This window comes from Meles meles, chromosome 1 (genome assembly GCF_922984935.1).
Source record: "Meles meles chromosome 1, mMelMel3.1 paternal haplotype, whole genome shotgun sequence".
Lineage (NCBI taxonomy): Eukaryota > Metazoa > Chordata > Mammalia > Carnivora > Mustelidae > Meles > Meles meles.
The window spans coordinates 50,341,832-50,356,011 of record NC_060066.1 but is presented as its reverse complement, the minus strand read 5'-3'; the positions used below and the strand labels follow the sequence as shown (position 1 = coordinate 50,356,011).

Below are 14,180 nucleotides of genomic sequence, written 5' to 3'. Positions count from 1 at the left end.
GATAACTTTAGAATTAAAGTCCTTTCAATGTGACTCATGTGAAATGAGAAGATCATAGGACAGGTGTAACTGTTTCAGACTTTCTCAATATCTAGCAAATATATAGTAATATACACAAATGACTTTTGCAAAGAAAGTATTTCCTATTTATATGATACTTATGGGAGCACCGCGCAAGTATTATTTGGATCTATTACATTTTAATAAATAAGATTCTTTAAATTCTGGGCCCCAGATCAAAAATTCAAAAGAAGTGTTTTAGTATGGTTTTAATACAACCTCTATAGAAAGGCTTCTTCAGAGCAATGAAGAACCTGCTTGATCTGTCTTTTTAAACTATGTTTATGTTTATTTAGAAGTTTTGACTGACTCTGTAACATTAGACAACACTAAGATATTGGAATGTGTATCGCTTTGGTCTCTAATATGATTTCTTATATTTAGTCGGGGAGAAGAAAACTAAAGTAAATCACAAGACTACACACGAGACACATGATTTAAATTTTGGATGTTGATATGGCTTCCAAAAGAACTGACTTCAGGTTAAGGGCACCTCTGACTGAAAGATTATATAGTATTTCTATAGGATTCTAAGTCCAAATAACTCTATCATTTTTATAAACCATTCACTGGTGAATATTCTTCTGCATTACAGGTTCTCTATTCAAGTTAACTAGTTATAATAATGGCGGGGGTGGGGGGACCATTGGCTTTGCTAATGGGAGGAAGGAAAGTGGAAGCAATAACCAGAAGCAACATCTTCCCATATAAGATACCATTTTTATCACAGAAAACACAAATGATAGCAATGTTGGGCCAGTGTAATAATATTAAATACGGTTGTCGTCTTAGCTGTATAGCTGCCTTCAAGAGTAAGAAAATTAATTTCTCAATATTTCGTCTCAAGCTGCTCTTAGGTTATTACATTTGAGGCAAAATAATATTACATATAAGGCACTTAAGACTTTTGGAATGTACATGGGCCACAAATGATTTAACACTTAAAAAAATAGAGTACATACCAGACAAGAAAGGGATAAAGCTATTTTACTGGTTCAACAAAACTGAATAAAATGGAAACAGATCCAAATCACTAAGAAATTATTTACTATAATTTTATTGCAATTATAAAGAATTCCACAAAAATAAACTTGAATTTAAGGTCAAGTTTTACAAGCTTATGGATTATTATTTGAATTAAACATTAAGAATAAAAATTAAAACTTTGCTCTACAGATTGAATTTGCAGCTACGTTGCCTTGCTAGTATTGAAATGAATGTGTTTCTTAAAAATTGCTTTACTGGGTTATGTCCGAAGCGGGGCAGTGTTCCTGGAGTAAGGAGAAGTTCCTTCCTGGTCCCGTCAGAATGAAGCTCTCACTACTCTGCCCTTCAGAGGCTGGGGTGGCCGGTGGTTGTGCTGAATGGGGACAGCTTTGTCACCTTCAACAGTTGATAGAAGGCTTCGGAACTGTGCCAGCTGGGAGGGAGGATGAAATATTTAAAGAATCAAAGGTTATTAAAGTTACACAGAACACTTTATTTCCAGTATTATTAATGCACTGATTTTTAGAAAACTGAGTTGCTGAGTGCAACGGTCTCACTAGTGGGAAGGGAGGAAGTAAAAAGTCCCTTCACATTTATTTGAAGTAGGTATTTCGTTTAGATTATTAATGATGGGCTGGATTAGAACGCCAACTTTCTCAGAATGTCAACTGGGCTATTTTGGATGAGTGACAGTCTGCTTGTTACCCCAGTTTCCGTATGGTAAAATTACAGTAGCATTGCCTGTTTTCACTGTGCTGTGCCTTTTATTCCTATAACTTACTCATGTCAGAGCAGTGCCTCCCACTCCCCCTCATCTATTCCGCCCATCCTAACTCCTTCCTATCCAGCAACCATCAGTTTGTTCTCAGCATTTATGTCCTAGTCTGCTAAAAATCTAGCCTATTTAGAGTGACTTAAGCTGTGGCCGAAGGCTTATTTTGTGGACCACAATGTGTGATAACTTACCAGCTCTCACCCCAAAATAGATTCCTACCTTTTACTGAAGACGTCACCTTACCAAAAAAAAAAACCTGTCATTTAATATAGACAGATTTTTAAGAGATCCACAAATACATTGACTGGCTTATAAAACTATGGAGATGTGAAAAAAATCACTGACTCCATCAAAGTGAAAATAATGATTGCTCCTGGAAAAAAAAAAAACTGGCATGCCCTCAATATTTCAATACTAAGTATAGGTTTAATACAGGTAAGATTTTATATGGATAGTGCAGTACGAAGCAGACTCCTCTAATAGCTAATAGGAAAAAATATTACACACTATCAGCTATTTACCTTGGGTTGTTGTGAAGATTAAATTGGTTAGTACATATAAAGTTCTCTGAATGGTACTCACCATGCAACATACGCTCAGTAAGCGGCCATTACCAGTAGGCTATGTACATTGCCTGTCCTATAGGTTTGTTATGAGAATTGGTTGGCAAAACCTAGGTAAGGCGCCTAATGAAGGGAGTTGCTCAAACAATGGTAGTTATTAATATCATAATTATAAACCATAATTAAAGATATATCTTGTTGGATAGTTAATAACTAAAGCTTCAAAAAACAACAACAACAACAAAAAACCTTTGTCAACTCTCAGGGTATGACAGTTGTGAGGCATAGTTCCCCAAATTCTTAGTAGAACGTCCAGTGACAATCTTTTCTTTGTTTCTGAAACTTTTAGGATGACATTTAACACAGTTGGGTTTTTCCTTAATAAGGTGGAAAAGATCGCAGGAGTTCAGAATCTCATTGTTTTTTTCTATATGTAGTAAAAAGCACTATTATAATGCACATTTCTTTTTTATTTTTTTACAGACCTATGTCAGAAATGAATCTTTTTTCAGTAGGAATGGAAAACAAACTCCTCAAAAATCTGTCTGAAATCATAACATCCCCCATTAATACTATGAACTGAAGTGGTGTTAGTGCTTTGCACTCCCCGTTCCCACTCTTTCACCTTTGATATTCTACCTGTTCTGGGCTGATACTGATGCTGTCCTTGCAGATGATCCAGGTCACACTCTCATAAAGGGGAGGATGAGTCAGAGAGCCAGAATAGGTCCAATAATCCAGGGATGAAGGAAGGAGAGTAGATGGGTCAAAATTTGTGAATGGGGCTCGTTTGTTCTGGAAGAAAAAAGAAAAGCAATATGTCATTTTACTATGATATAAAATACATCATATACATATATGATGTCTATGTTATATTATCTTGGCATACACACTGTCTTGAAATTTTAGCTGAGACTTAAATTAATTTTTCTACTATGTAGTATACACTGGTGTGCTTGAAAATATAAACAATAAAAGTAATAGAAAACTGGGGTACCTGGGTGGCTCAGTGGGTTAAAACCTCTGCCTTTGGCTCAGGTGATGATCTCAGGGTCCTGGGATCAAGCCCAGCATCCGGGCTCTCTGCTCAGCGGGGAGCCTGCTTCCCATCACCCCCCACCCTTCTGTCTGCCTCTCTGCCTGCTTGTGATCTCTGTCTGTCAAATAAATAAACAAACTCTTAAAAAACAAAAAGTAATAGGGGCACCTGGGTGGCTCAGTGGGTTAAGTCGCTGCCTTTGGCTCAGGTCATGATCCCAGGGTCCTGGGATCAAGCTTCGCATTGGGCTCTCTGCTCAGCAACGAACCTGCTTCCTCCTCTCTCTCTCTGCCTGTCTCTCTACCTACTTGTGATCTCTCTCTCTCTGTCACATAAATAAATAAAATGGAAATGCATCCCTAAAAAAAAAAAGTAATAGAAGACTGAAAATTTGCAACACTGACTTTTGGCCAAATAATCTTCTTCCTTCCTCATTTGGTGGAACATAAACAAAGGTTAGATAATTTTTAAATAATCTATCCCCTCTAAAAGATATTTCGTTTCCAAAATAAAACCCTTATTGTTTCTTAGGAATGAGGTCAGATACTGTTCCAGTGACAAATCTATTATTGACATGCTTATTGGTTAAGTTTTAGCCTTCTTCTATTTATTCTTATTTTCTTTTTTGATTATTTATGAGTGGCCTACTAATGATATCTCAGAATAATACCCTTAACTCCTGCATTTTTGTACTGCTCAAGAAGCAGAGATCATTTTCTTTGTGAAATGGGAAAAAAGGTCACATTTTAGTTGGATATGTTTTTTAAAGAAAATTTGAATGGCTATGGAACCTGTTCTCTAGATTTCATGCTGCTAAAATAGATTTACAAAAAAAAAAAAAAAACAACAACTGGGAAAAAGAAAACAAAATAAAACAAATACCTGAGTCAGAGACCCTCTCAGAAGCAAGCATTATCTAGTAGTACCTTGATTTTTCAAATTGGTAACTTTTGCTCCAGCCTTCCTACTCCCCACATCAAATACATAATCAAATGATTTCAATAGTTCTGTGAACTCTTGTTCTCTGATTTAAACCGATGTATCTAGTCTATTGACCTTGGTTTTAATTGCATTTAGGGCATCGAGTACTTTCTGCAGTCTTGGGTTGGCCTGATCAACCTGAAGATTAAAAAAAATAAATAAAATGTGAGTTAGGAATTGTTATAAAGTCAAACTATGTTTAGCTAGTTTTTTTTTTTTTTTTTCAATAAAAACAGTAACTGAAGAATGGTAAGGTATTTTCTCACTGCTTAAGGAGAAGGAACTTTGCTGGGCATATGTCCTTGTGGGCCCTTGTTCTCCATAAATTGTTCGTAACATGTAACCCCTATCAACCTAAAAACAAGAAACCAGCTCAAGAGGCAAAGTGTTTATTTGAGACCAAAGAACTGCAATTCGTGGTGTGCATGTTGGGGTAGAAAGCCAAACAGCATTCCAATTACAGGACATAGACTCGAGGATTTTATAGACGAAAAGGAAGATCATGCCAGGGGTTTTGAGAGGAGTTCATTGGTGCTGGCACACAGGACGGCATCCCTACTTCACTGATGGGTCATGTGAAGTGGGCGCTATGCAAAAGTTCAGTTTTATCAGATCTCTCAAATAGGATATTCTTGTTCTTGCTGACTTCTCGGAATGTTGGCGGTTTGGCCCAGTTCAAAGGCTGAGAAAGCAGGGTGTGCAAGGCAGTTCTCTTGGAAATGCTTCTATGGCTCCATTTAAAAATGGCTCTGTGTGTGTCATTTTTCTCAGCACAGAGAAAGTGGCAAACAAAAAGCTCAGTTTCAATTTAATATGGGCAAAATGTTCAGGGATATACAAGTCAAAATCTAGGAACTTAGCAAAACTGTGACACAAAATACAACCTCTTACTTTTGGCCTGTTTTATTAGTTATAATTGGTACAGTGTATGGTGTGTTGTAAGTGTCCAATAAAGGTTAACTAGAATTACTGTAATTCCAAAAGTTAGCCACCTAAGTATGACATTTATAATAAGAAACATGTTTATGACACAGAGCACCTAGAACCCTCAGAATTTCCTAAGCGATGAGAGCGATAAAGGTGTCTTCTGTTATGTTAATTAGGGGACTTTGGGACTGAATCTGAGGATGGGGGCTGGTCACCAGGAGAACCAATCATGTGATTAGAGGGTTGGAACTTTCAGTTCTACCCTCAGACCTTTGGGGATGGGAGAGGGGATAGGGGCTAGAACTTGAATCAATGGCCAATGGCCAATTGAATAAATAATGAGAAAACTGACAATGAGTAAATAATGAAGTCACCATAAAAACCCAAAAGGACTGGATATAGTCTCCAGACTGGTGAATTTGGAGAGATACAGGAAAAACAGTGTGCCTGGACAGGGCAAGGAAGCTCTTTGCCTTTCTCCATACCTTCCCTTATGCATCTCTTCCATTTGGGTAATGCTGAGTTATATTCTTGTATAATTAACTAGTAATCTAGTAAGAAAATGTTTCTCTGAGTTCTGTGAGCTGTGCTAGCAGATTAATCAAATCTCTTCAAACCCAAAGAAGAGGTCTCGGGAACCTCTTCTGATTTATAGTCGGTCAGGCGGAAGCCCAGCTAACAAACAGGACTTGAGAATGCCATCTGAAGTAGGGTGAGGGAATTGTAACCTTTGCAAGTCTGAACCCTTAGCCTGGGGAACCTAATGCTATCTCTGTGTAGACAGTGTCAGAATTGAGTTGAATTCCTGAACATGCTGCCGGTGCCCAAGAGTTGCTTGTTAGTGGTGGGGGAGGAGGGGAAAACTGCACATTGGGATTTGGTGGGTAGAACTCAAAAAGATCCAAGTATACCCAATTTAATAAGAATTTCCATACAAAACTTTGCAGGGACACACCTATAGAGAATTTAAGTAACATCTGCCACTTTAAACATTAACTGAACTTTCTTCATGGAAAAACAATCCTCTTAATATTTTTCCCCCGATGATGCATTAATTTGATAATAAGTTCAGAGGAAAGGGAATTTGGAAAATAGAAACTCCCTCCCACTCCACACCTTCCCATTCTATCCCTACCTGAAAAACTTAATTCTCTCTTAAAAAGGGAAAGGCCAACATTCCGATCAAAATTCCACCGATATTTTTCAAAGAGCTGGAGCAAATAATCCTAAAATTTGTATGGAGTCAGAAGAGACCCCGAATTGCTAAGGAAATGTTGAAAAACAAAAACAAAACTGGCGGCATCACGTTACCCGATTTCAAGCTTTACTACAAAGCTGTGATCACCAAGACAGCGTGGTACTGGCATAAAAACAGACACATAGACCAGTGGAACAGAGTGGAGAGCCCAGATATGGACCCTCAACTCTATGGTCAAATAATCTTCGACAAAACAGGAAAAAATATTCAATGGAAAAAAGACAGTCTCTTCAATAAATGGTGCTGGGAAAACTGGACAGCGATATGTAGAAGAATGAAACTCGACCATTCTCTTACACCGTACACAAAGATAAACTCGAAATGGATAAAAGACCTCAACGTGAGACAGGAATCTATCAGAATCCTAGAGGAGAACATAGGCAGTAACCTCTTCGATATCAGCCACAGCAACTTTTTTCAAGATATGTCTCCAAAGGCCAAGGAAACAAAAGCAAAAATGAACTTTTGGGACTTCCTCAAGATCAAAAGCTTCTGCACAGCAAAGGAAACAGTCAACAAAACAAAGAGGCAACCCACGGAATGGGAGAAGATATTTGCAAATGACAGTACAGACAAAAGGTTGATATCCAGGATCTATAAAGAACTTCTCAAACTGAACACACACAAAACAGATAATCATATCAAAAAATGGGCAGAAGATATGAACAGACACTTCTCCAACGAAGACATACAAATGGCTATCAGACACATGAAAAAATGTTCATCATCACTAGCCATCAGGGAGATTCAAATTAAAACCACATTGAGATACCACCTGACACCAGTTAGAATGGCCAAAATTAGCAAGACAGGAAACAACGTGTGTTGGAGAGGATGTGGAGAAAGAGGAACCCTCTTACACTGTTGGTGGGAATGCAAATTAGTGCAGCCACTTTGGAGAACAGTGTGGAGATTCCTGAAGAAATTAAAAATAGAGCTTCCCTATGACCCTGCAATTGCACTGCTGGGTATTTACCCCAAAGATACAGATGTAGTGAAAAGAAGGGCCATTTGTACCCCAATGTTTATTGCAGCAATGGCTACGGTCGCCAAACTGTGGAAAGAACCAAGATGCCCTTCAACGGATGAATGGATAAGGAAGATGTGGTCCATATACACAATGGAGTATTATGCCTCCATCAGAAAGGACGAATACCCAACTTTTGTAGCAACATGGACGGGACTGGAAGAAATTATGCTGACCGAAATAAGTCAAGCAGAGAGAGTCAAGTATCATATGGTCTCACTTATTTGTGGAGCATAACAAATAACATGGAGGACATGGGGAGATGGAGAGGAGAGGGAGTTGAGGGAAACTGGAAGGGGAGATGAACCATGAGAGACTATGGACTCTGAAAACAACTAGAGGGTTATGAAGGGGCGGTGGGGGGGGTGGGGGGGTTGGGAGGTTGAGGGACCAGGTGGTGGGTAATGAGGAGGGCACGTACTGCATGGAGCACTGGGTGTGATGCCAAAACAATGAACACTGTTATGCTGTAAATAAACAAATAAAAATATTAAAAAAAAAAAAAGGGAAAGGCCAAGAGAAAACTGTAGCAAAATACTGTAGCCGTTAGTAAAATGGAAAATTTTTAAAAAGAAAGACTCACATATCTTTCTGCCTTATTTTATGCTATTTTGATGTTTGATTGGCAAGAAATAGTGTTAGCCGAGCTCTGTAACTCTGTAACTCACCTTCATCAAAACACCGATAATTGCCAAACCATCAGCCTGTGAGATCGCTTCAGCAAAGCTGGAGTACTTTGCAGAATTCCAATGAACTAGGTGAAGCTAAAAATGATAATGTGGTCAATTAGTTATTTATACCATTGTGAAGACAAAAAATTATAAATTAACTTGTTAATATATGAAGATGTGTCTTGGCTTAGAAAACATTTATGTGAACATTTATCTAGTGGATAGGAAAGGTTATCTTCTCACTTTGTAGAAGGATTGCGTACATTGAGTAGAGCAGGCAATTTGCAATTTCCATGGGACCAGTGAGTAAAATTTCTTTTCCCAAAATATCATAACTATTCAATATTACTCCTTTTTAAAAATTGCTTTTGTATGGAAATACAAGGAATTCCAATTAACTAACTTTCAACAAATCTGAAAGAATTTCTGTCAGGCGAGGTCCTTTTTTAGCAACTTTATAGGAAGGGATTCCTGGACAGTCTAGGAATCTTGGCCAAGAACACATTTTCTTAAGCACCTCTAGACACCTGTCAAGACATTACCTCTAGCCTAAGCTCTCTATAGAACTCTAGATATGAATATCCAATATGTATGTTTGTCATCATGTTATCTTCTTGATATCCCTACATGGATGTCTAACAGGGTTCTCAAACTTAGTATGGCCAAAGTACAACTCTTGATTTCCTCCTTGCCAAACCTGTTTCATTTTTCCATCTGTGGAAAGGTACCCAATCAAAAAAAAAAAAACAATAGTTACCATTAATTTCTTACTTTCCCACTTATCAACAGCCATCTCTCAGCACATCTCATAGATTAAAATTCCTTGCTTGGTTCACAACTTGAAGTCTTTGTATTAGTTGCTGATTTTCTTTGGAATGTCCCTCCCCATAATCTGTCAATGGCAGCCTTTTGTCTTGAATTAGGGCTGAACACAAATGCCACTTCTGAAAGAATCTTTTTCTGACCTCCCAATATAAAGTGATCATCTGGTTAGTCATATGACTTTAAATAATTAATTCTCTACATACCACTTACTTAATCTCTCTCGCTCTTTCCCTCTCTCTCTCTCTTGCTTTTCCTTCTCTCTCCTCCTCCTCCCTTTGCTCCAACTCCTGCTCCCCTGCCCTCCTCCTACCTGTCCTCAGTTGAATGTTAGATTTTGTGGCTAAGTGCCTTTCATCTCTAGCCTGGATTATTTTTATCTTTCTTAAATTAGGTGAGGAGATTTCTGACTTAGACTTCTTAGGTGCAACCAGATACGCCTCTAAAAAGGTAGTATTAATTTAGGCTCCCAAACCATTTGATTTTAGTCTACTTTCAATTTTTTAGGGAAAGATGGGAAGAAACATTTAATGGATTTCTGTAGTATTAAAAGTTATTAGCCAAACTTTACAATGTAACATAAAGCCAATTATATTTGTGTAAAACTCCCAAATCTTCTATTAAAATAAAAAAATGCACATATGCTGTAACCTAGCGATTCTCTTACAAAAACATCTGCCCTACTGATGTGTTTTCACTGGTGCTTAAGGTATATGTACAGATGTATTTGTTGAAGCACATTCCAGTAAAAGTAAAAAACCCAAATAGAACAAAAAGCAAAGGGCATTGTAATTGTCCATCAGTGGGGGCCAGTTAAATAAATTCCAATATATTCATATATTGAAATAAAATTAAGAGAATAAGAACTAAAGGTGAAATTAACTCTATTGAGGTGGAATTAACTCTATTGACTTGAAAAATGATTATGATAAATTGGTAAGTAGAAAAAAAGGCACAAAACTACATGTATTATACATTTGTTTTTGTAAAATTAAAAAACAGTCAACCTATATATATGGGCACACACACGCATATATACATATATATATAAAATATTCATACATATAAAGAGCAAAAATTCTCTTTCAATCTCCCAGATGCTTTATTGATAGATTGATATAAATATTCTTGATTTTTCTATGTGTATATAGACAAAGTGTCTTGAGAGGAATCGCCGACTTCCACAGGAGGACAATTCAAGTGGCTGGAGGTTGGTGGCCTGCAGCAAGAACCCTCAGACCCTCATTGAGGTGCACACTCCTCTCTGTGTCATTCCTATGATTAAACTTGGACTCTTGGTAGAGTCTTACTGAAGTGTTCCAGCCTGGCCACACCTATGCTACCAGTGTGTCCTGACTTGAGCATTTGAATAAGAAGCAAATGGTATGGTCAGTTTAGAGTTAGAGCTTTAAAGGAAAGCAGCACCTCCTCTTGAGGCTAGCCTAATGTTAAGATAACAGTTTTTTGAGTCATTTTGAAGACAGAGATGATTCCTGGGCTCAGTACATCAACTCCAGGTTACCTTGTTCACATGAAAAATTTCCTTCTATTACCAAACTTGGTATGTGTGCACTTGATTTTAATGGGGCCTGGGAATTCCTTATAGGGATGAGAATGCTCATTCCTTTGGAGCAATTAAAAGGGTGACTTATGTAATCAAGCAGCTGCTTCTGAAAGTATTTCTCAGTGCATTTATCTCTTCTCACTTACTAAGTTACATTACCTCTCCAGAATATTTGACTCCATCCACTGTGTGTTCAGAACCATAGTCATTTGTGCTGCCCCAATGAAAATGGAACTGACAGAGCCTATAGCTTTCAGAAAGAGGACCATCTCTCAGCACTAGAAGGAAAAAGGAACTACTATTAGTTTTATGATCATAAGCTCCTGCTTGTCTTTGCATTTAACATAAGCCAACAATAAATTGGAAACAAACACTAGTGCCAAAGTTTTTTTCTTGTTGGATCCCCCCCCCGACATCCATGGTGATGGTGTTCATATGTATGCTGTGTCTCTGACCATTGCATTCTCAGCACATGAGCTGTAATTTTATCGTTTCCTTTTTTCCTTTTTTTTTAAAGATTTTATTTATTTATTTGATAGACAGAGATCACAAATAGGCAGAGAGGCAGGCAGAGAGAGAGGAGGGGAAGCAGACTCCCTGCTGAGCAGAAAGCCCGATGCGGGGCTCGATCCCAGGACTCTGGGATCATGACCTGAGCCGAAAGCAGAGGCTCTAACCCACTGAGCCACCCAGGGGCCCCATCATTTTTTTTAAGTAAACTCCACGTCCAATGTGGAACCCAACATGGGGCTTGAACTCACAATCCAGAGATCAAGACCTGAGATGAAATCAAGAGTTGAATGCTTAACTGTGTTACCCAGGTGCCCCTAATTTTTACCTTTTTCTGCTGCCAAGGAAGTATATTGGAAGGTGAGTGAATTATAGTTTTACAGGGCTTACCTTGAATCTGCTTTAATGTGCAAGTTCATTCATTCTTTCAACAAAGACTATATAGACAATATGCATTAAGATCTTTAGTAATTTATTTTGAGCAAGTTACACATGGCATACTTTGTAACTAGCCAAGACACAATGAGTATCTTGACATCTTTGTGGAGAATGCCTGTACAGGAACAAAGAGAAAGTGCCAGGGGGTCAATGGAGTCACTCTAAAAATTTCAACATTGAATGACTGTGTCATTTTCAGCGTCTATGTAATCTTATGATTAATTAAACACTCATAACACCAGATCTAATTTAATGTTAAAAAATGGACATACCTGGGGCACCTGGGTGGCTCAGTGGGTTGAGCCTCTACCTTCAGCTCAGGTCATGATCTCAGGGTCCCGGGATCAAGCCCCACATCGGGCTCTCTGCTCAGCGGGGAGCCTGCTTCCCCCTCTCTCTCTGCCTGCCTCTCTGCCTACTTGTGATCTCTCTCTGTCAAATAAATAAATAAAATCTAAAAGAAAAAAAAAAAAGGACATACCATACCCCCAAGTTGCCTAAAATTTAGGCTCAGAACCTAGTAGGAAAGAGGTAAAACAAGTTTTGCCTTTTGTCAGTAGAACTGTCTTATGAAATTGTCATTTAATAAATTTTTTAAGAAACAATTATGAAAATCTTACCACGTAGCAGGAAATGTGCTAAGTTCTGGGGTATGAAGAATTCAATCACTACAGTCTAGTAGGGGAGGGGGAGATAGATAAGTGTACTTATGCACGGAATAAATCTTGCAGGATTTATGTAAGACTCATTTTCTTACTGGTACCCAAGCACTTTACAATGATAGAGTCATTTTTCTGGACACAAAAAATATATTCTTCAGTCCATTTGTCTTTCTTACTGTGTTCCTCCATCCTCATTCCAATTAGAAAATATTTGCCTTTTCAGTTTCTATATTTGCTATGATGGATCATTAGACCGTCTTGGAAAAAATACTGTCTATTCAAAAAGTATGATGTGAGTATACCTAAGTGAGTAGGACGTGAGTATAACCCTAACCCTAAGACCAGAAGAGATAGGATGGTGTCACGGATGAGAAGGGCTGAAAAAAGACAAAGCTGGGAGTTCCAGAAATCATCTTTACCACTTGGGGGTTTTCCAGAAGTCCAAAATGCGTCACCAGATTGCAGCAAATTTACATACATGCGCTACACAGGTGACAGAAGACTGAGGGTGGCGTTTGCGTTTCTTAAAGTCCTATTGTTTAAATTTTCTTAGTAGGGTCAAAGAAAATATAATCAGAAGGGTCTTTTTGCTTACCTGATCGGTTATCATTGTCCTCATAGTTTACATGGAAAGAATGCCCCACGTTGATAATTTCTTTGGCTGTGGCTGGATCGTAGGAGATACTGATAGGTTTAAGAGAGGTGTCATGTTTCACTTCACTCGTTTTAATATCAATGGGAGATTGTTTATTTCCATTTGCAATGGGGTACAACTTGCCCCATTGTTCAGGACCTACCAAGGCAAACACATGCATATAATCAAAACTTCATCAAATGTTTGACTCCCCATTTTATGACTCCCAGTAAGCATTTGCTTATTAGATGATGATTTATTCAAGTATCTTAAATGGATTCTGTTTAACTTAATATAAATTCAACATTTGAGAATGCATCTTTTCTATACTCTTATAAAATATTTGTCAACAGAACTATAAATATTTTACTATTAGTACTAGATTTCTAATATATATAAAACATAAATATATTATATATTAATACATATGTACATATAACATATGTTATATATTACAGATATATATTAATACTCTATATATTGTATACTATATATATATAATATATCTATATGTATTAGTACTCTCTCTATATGTATATATATACAGAGAGAGATTGGGAGAGAGGAAGAGACAGAGAACACATTTTGTAGACAACCATATCCCAAAGGACAAGTGCTAAGATTACATGTAAAGTTATTATAATTATTCAAGTCAGGCCATTCAAACCATTAACCTATGACTATATAGTTATTTTATTTTATTTATTTTTTTAAATGCTCTATACCCTTTTTGTTGGGAAAAGCAATGAGCTATTATTTCGATCTCCATGAAGCAGAAGCACTCTTACCGTTTTTGTCGTCATATCCCCAGTTGGAACTCGCCATGATCTTCTACTTAGTTTTCTTTTCTGCAAATGAAGATAACACCTGGAATAACTGCCTGCGAGCCCGCATGCAGTAAGCAAGTCAAACCGCCACTTGTGGGTTTTTATAGGAAATTCTCTGCCTTTAATAGGCCACTATTTCATCATCTCTGCCTATCAGGAAGTATAGATAAGTTAAAAAAAAAAAAAAGAGAAAGAAAAAAAAGTCATTAAAAAAGCCCACAAAGGTCAGATCAGTTCCAATTATTTTATTTTCTTATAATGTAAGGGAGGAATATCAAAACTGTAGGTTTTTAAAAACCAAGCCCTAGGGGCGCCTGGGTGGCTCAGTCATGATCTCAGGGTCCTGGGATCGAGCCCCGCATCGGGCTCTCTGCTCCGCGGGGAGCCTGCTTCCTCCTCTCTCTCTGCCTGCCTCTCTGCTTACTTGTGATCTCT

The 14,180-nt window shown here is 37.7% G+C and overlaps 1 protein-coding gene across 1 annotated transcript; it reads right to left on the bottom strand.

Annotated features, from left to right (window-relative positions):
• Nucleotides 1-824: 824 nt before the first annotated feature.
• CA1 (carbonic anhydrase 1) lies at nucleotides 825-13,834 on the bottom strand. The gene is made up of 7 exons (XM_046020215.1): nucleotides 13,707-13,834; nucleotides 12,880-13,077; nucleotides 10,834-10,952; nucleotides 8,286-8,381; nucleotides 4,481-4,543; nucleotides 3,025-3,180; nucleotides 825-1,480 (listed from the first exon to the last, which is right to left on the bottom strand). The coding sequence occupies exons 1-7, from the start codon at nucleotides 13,741-13,743 to the stop codon at nucleotides 1,364-1,366; spliced, it is 786 nt and encodes a 261-aa protein (XP_045876171.1). The 5' UTR covers nucleotides 13,744-13,834; the 3' UTR covers nucleotides 825-1,363.
• Between the last annotated feature and the right edge of the window lie 346 nt (nucleotides 13,835-14,180).

Bases quoted from the DNA above. Each gene is read 5' to 3' on its own strand.
- CA1 (XM_046020215.1), bottom strand. From the start codon at position 13,743: ATGGCGAGTTCCAACTGGGGATATGACGACAAAAACG. The intron at 4,544-8,285 runs GTGAGTTACAGA...TTTAATCTTCAG, and splicing joins TTATCGGTGTTTTGATGAAG to GTTGATCAGGCCAACCCAAG. The intron at 1,481-3,024 runs GTAGAATATCAA...CCTCCCTCCCAG, and splicing joins TCAGTATCAGCCCAGAACAG to CTGGCACAGTTCCGAAGCCT.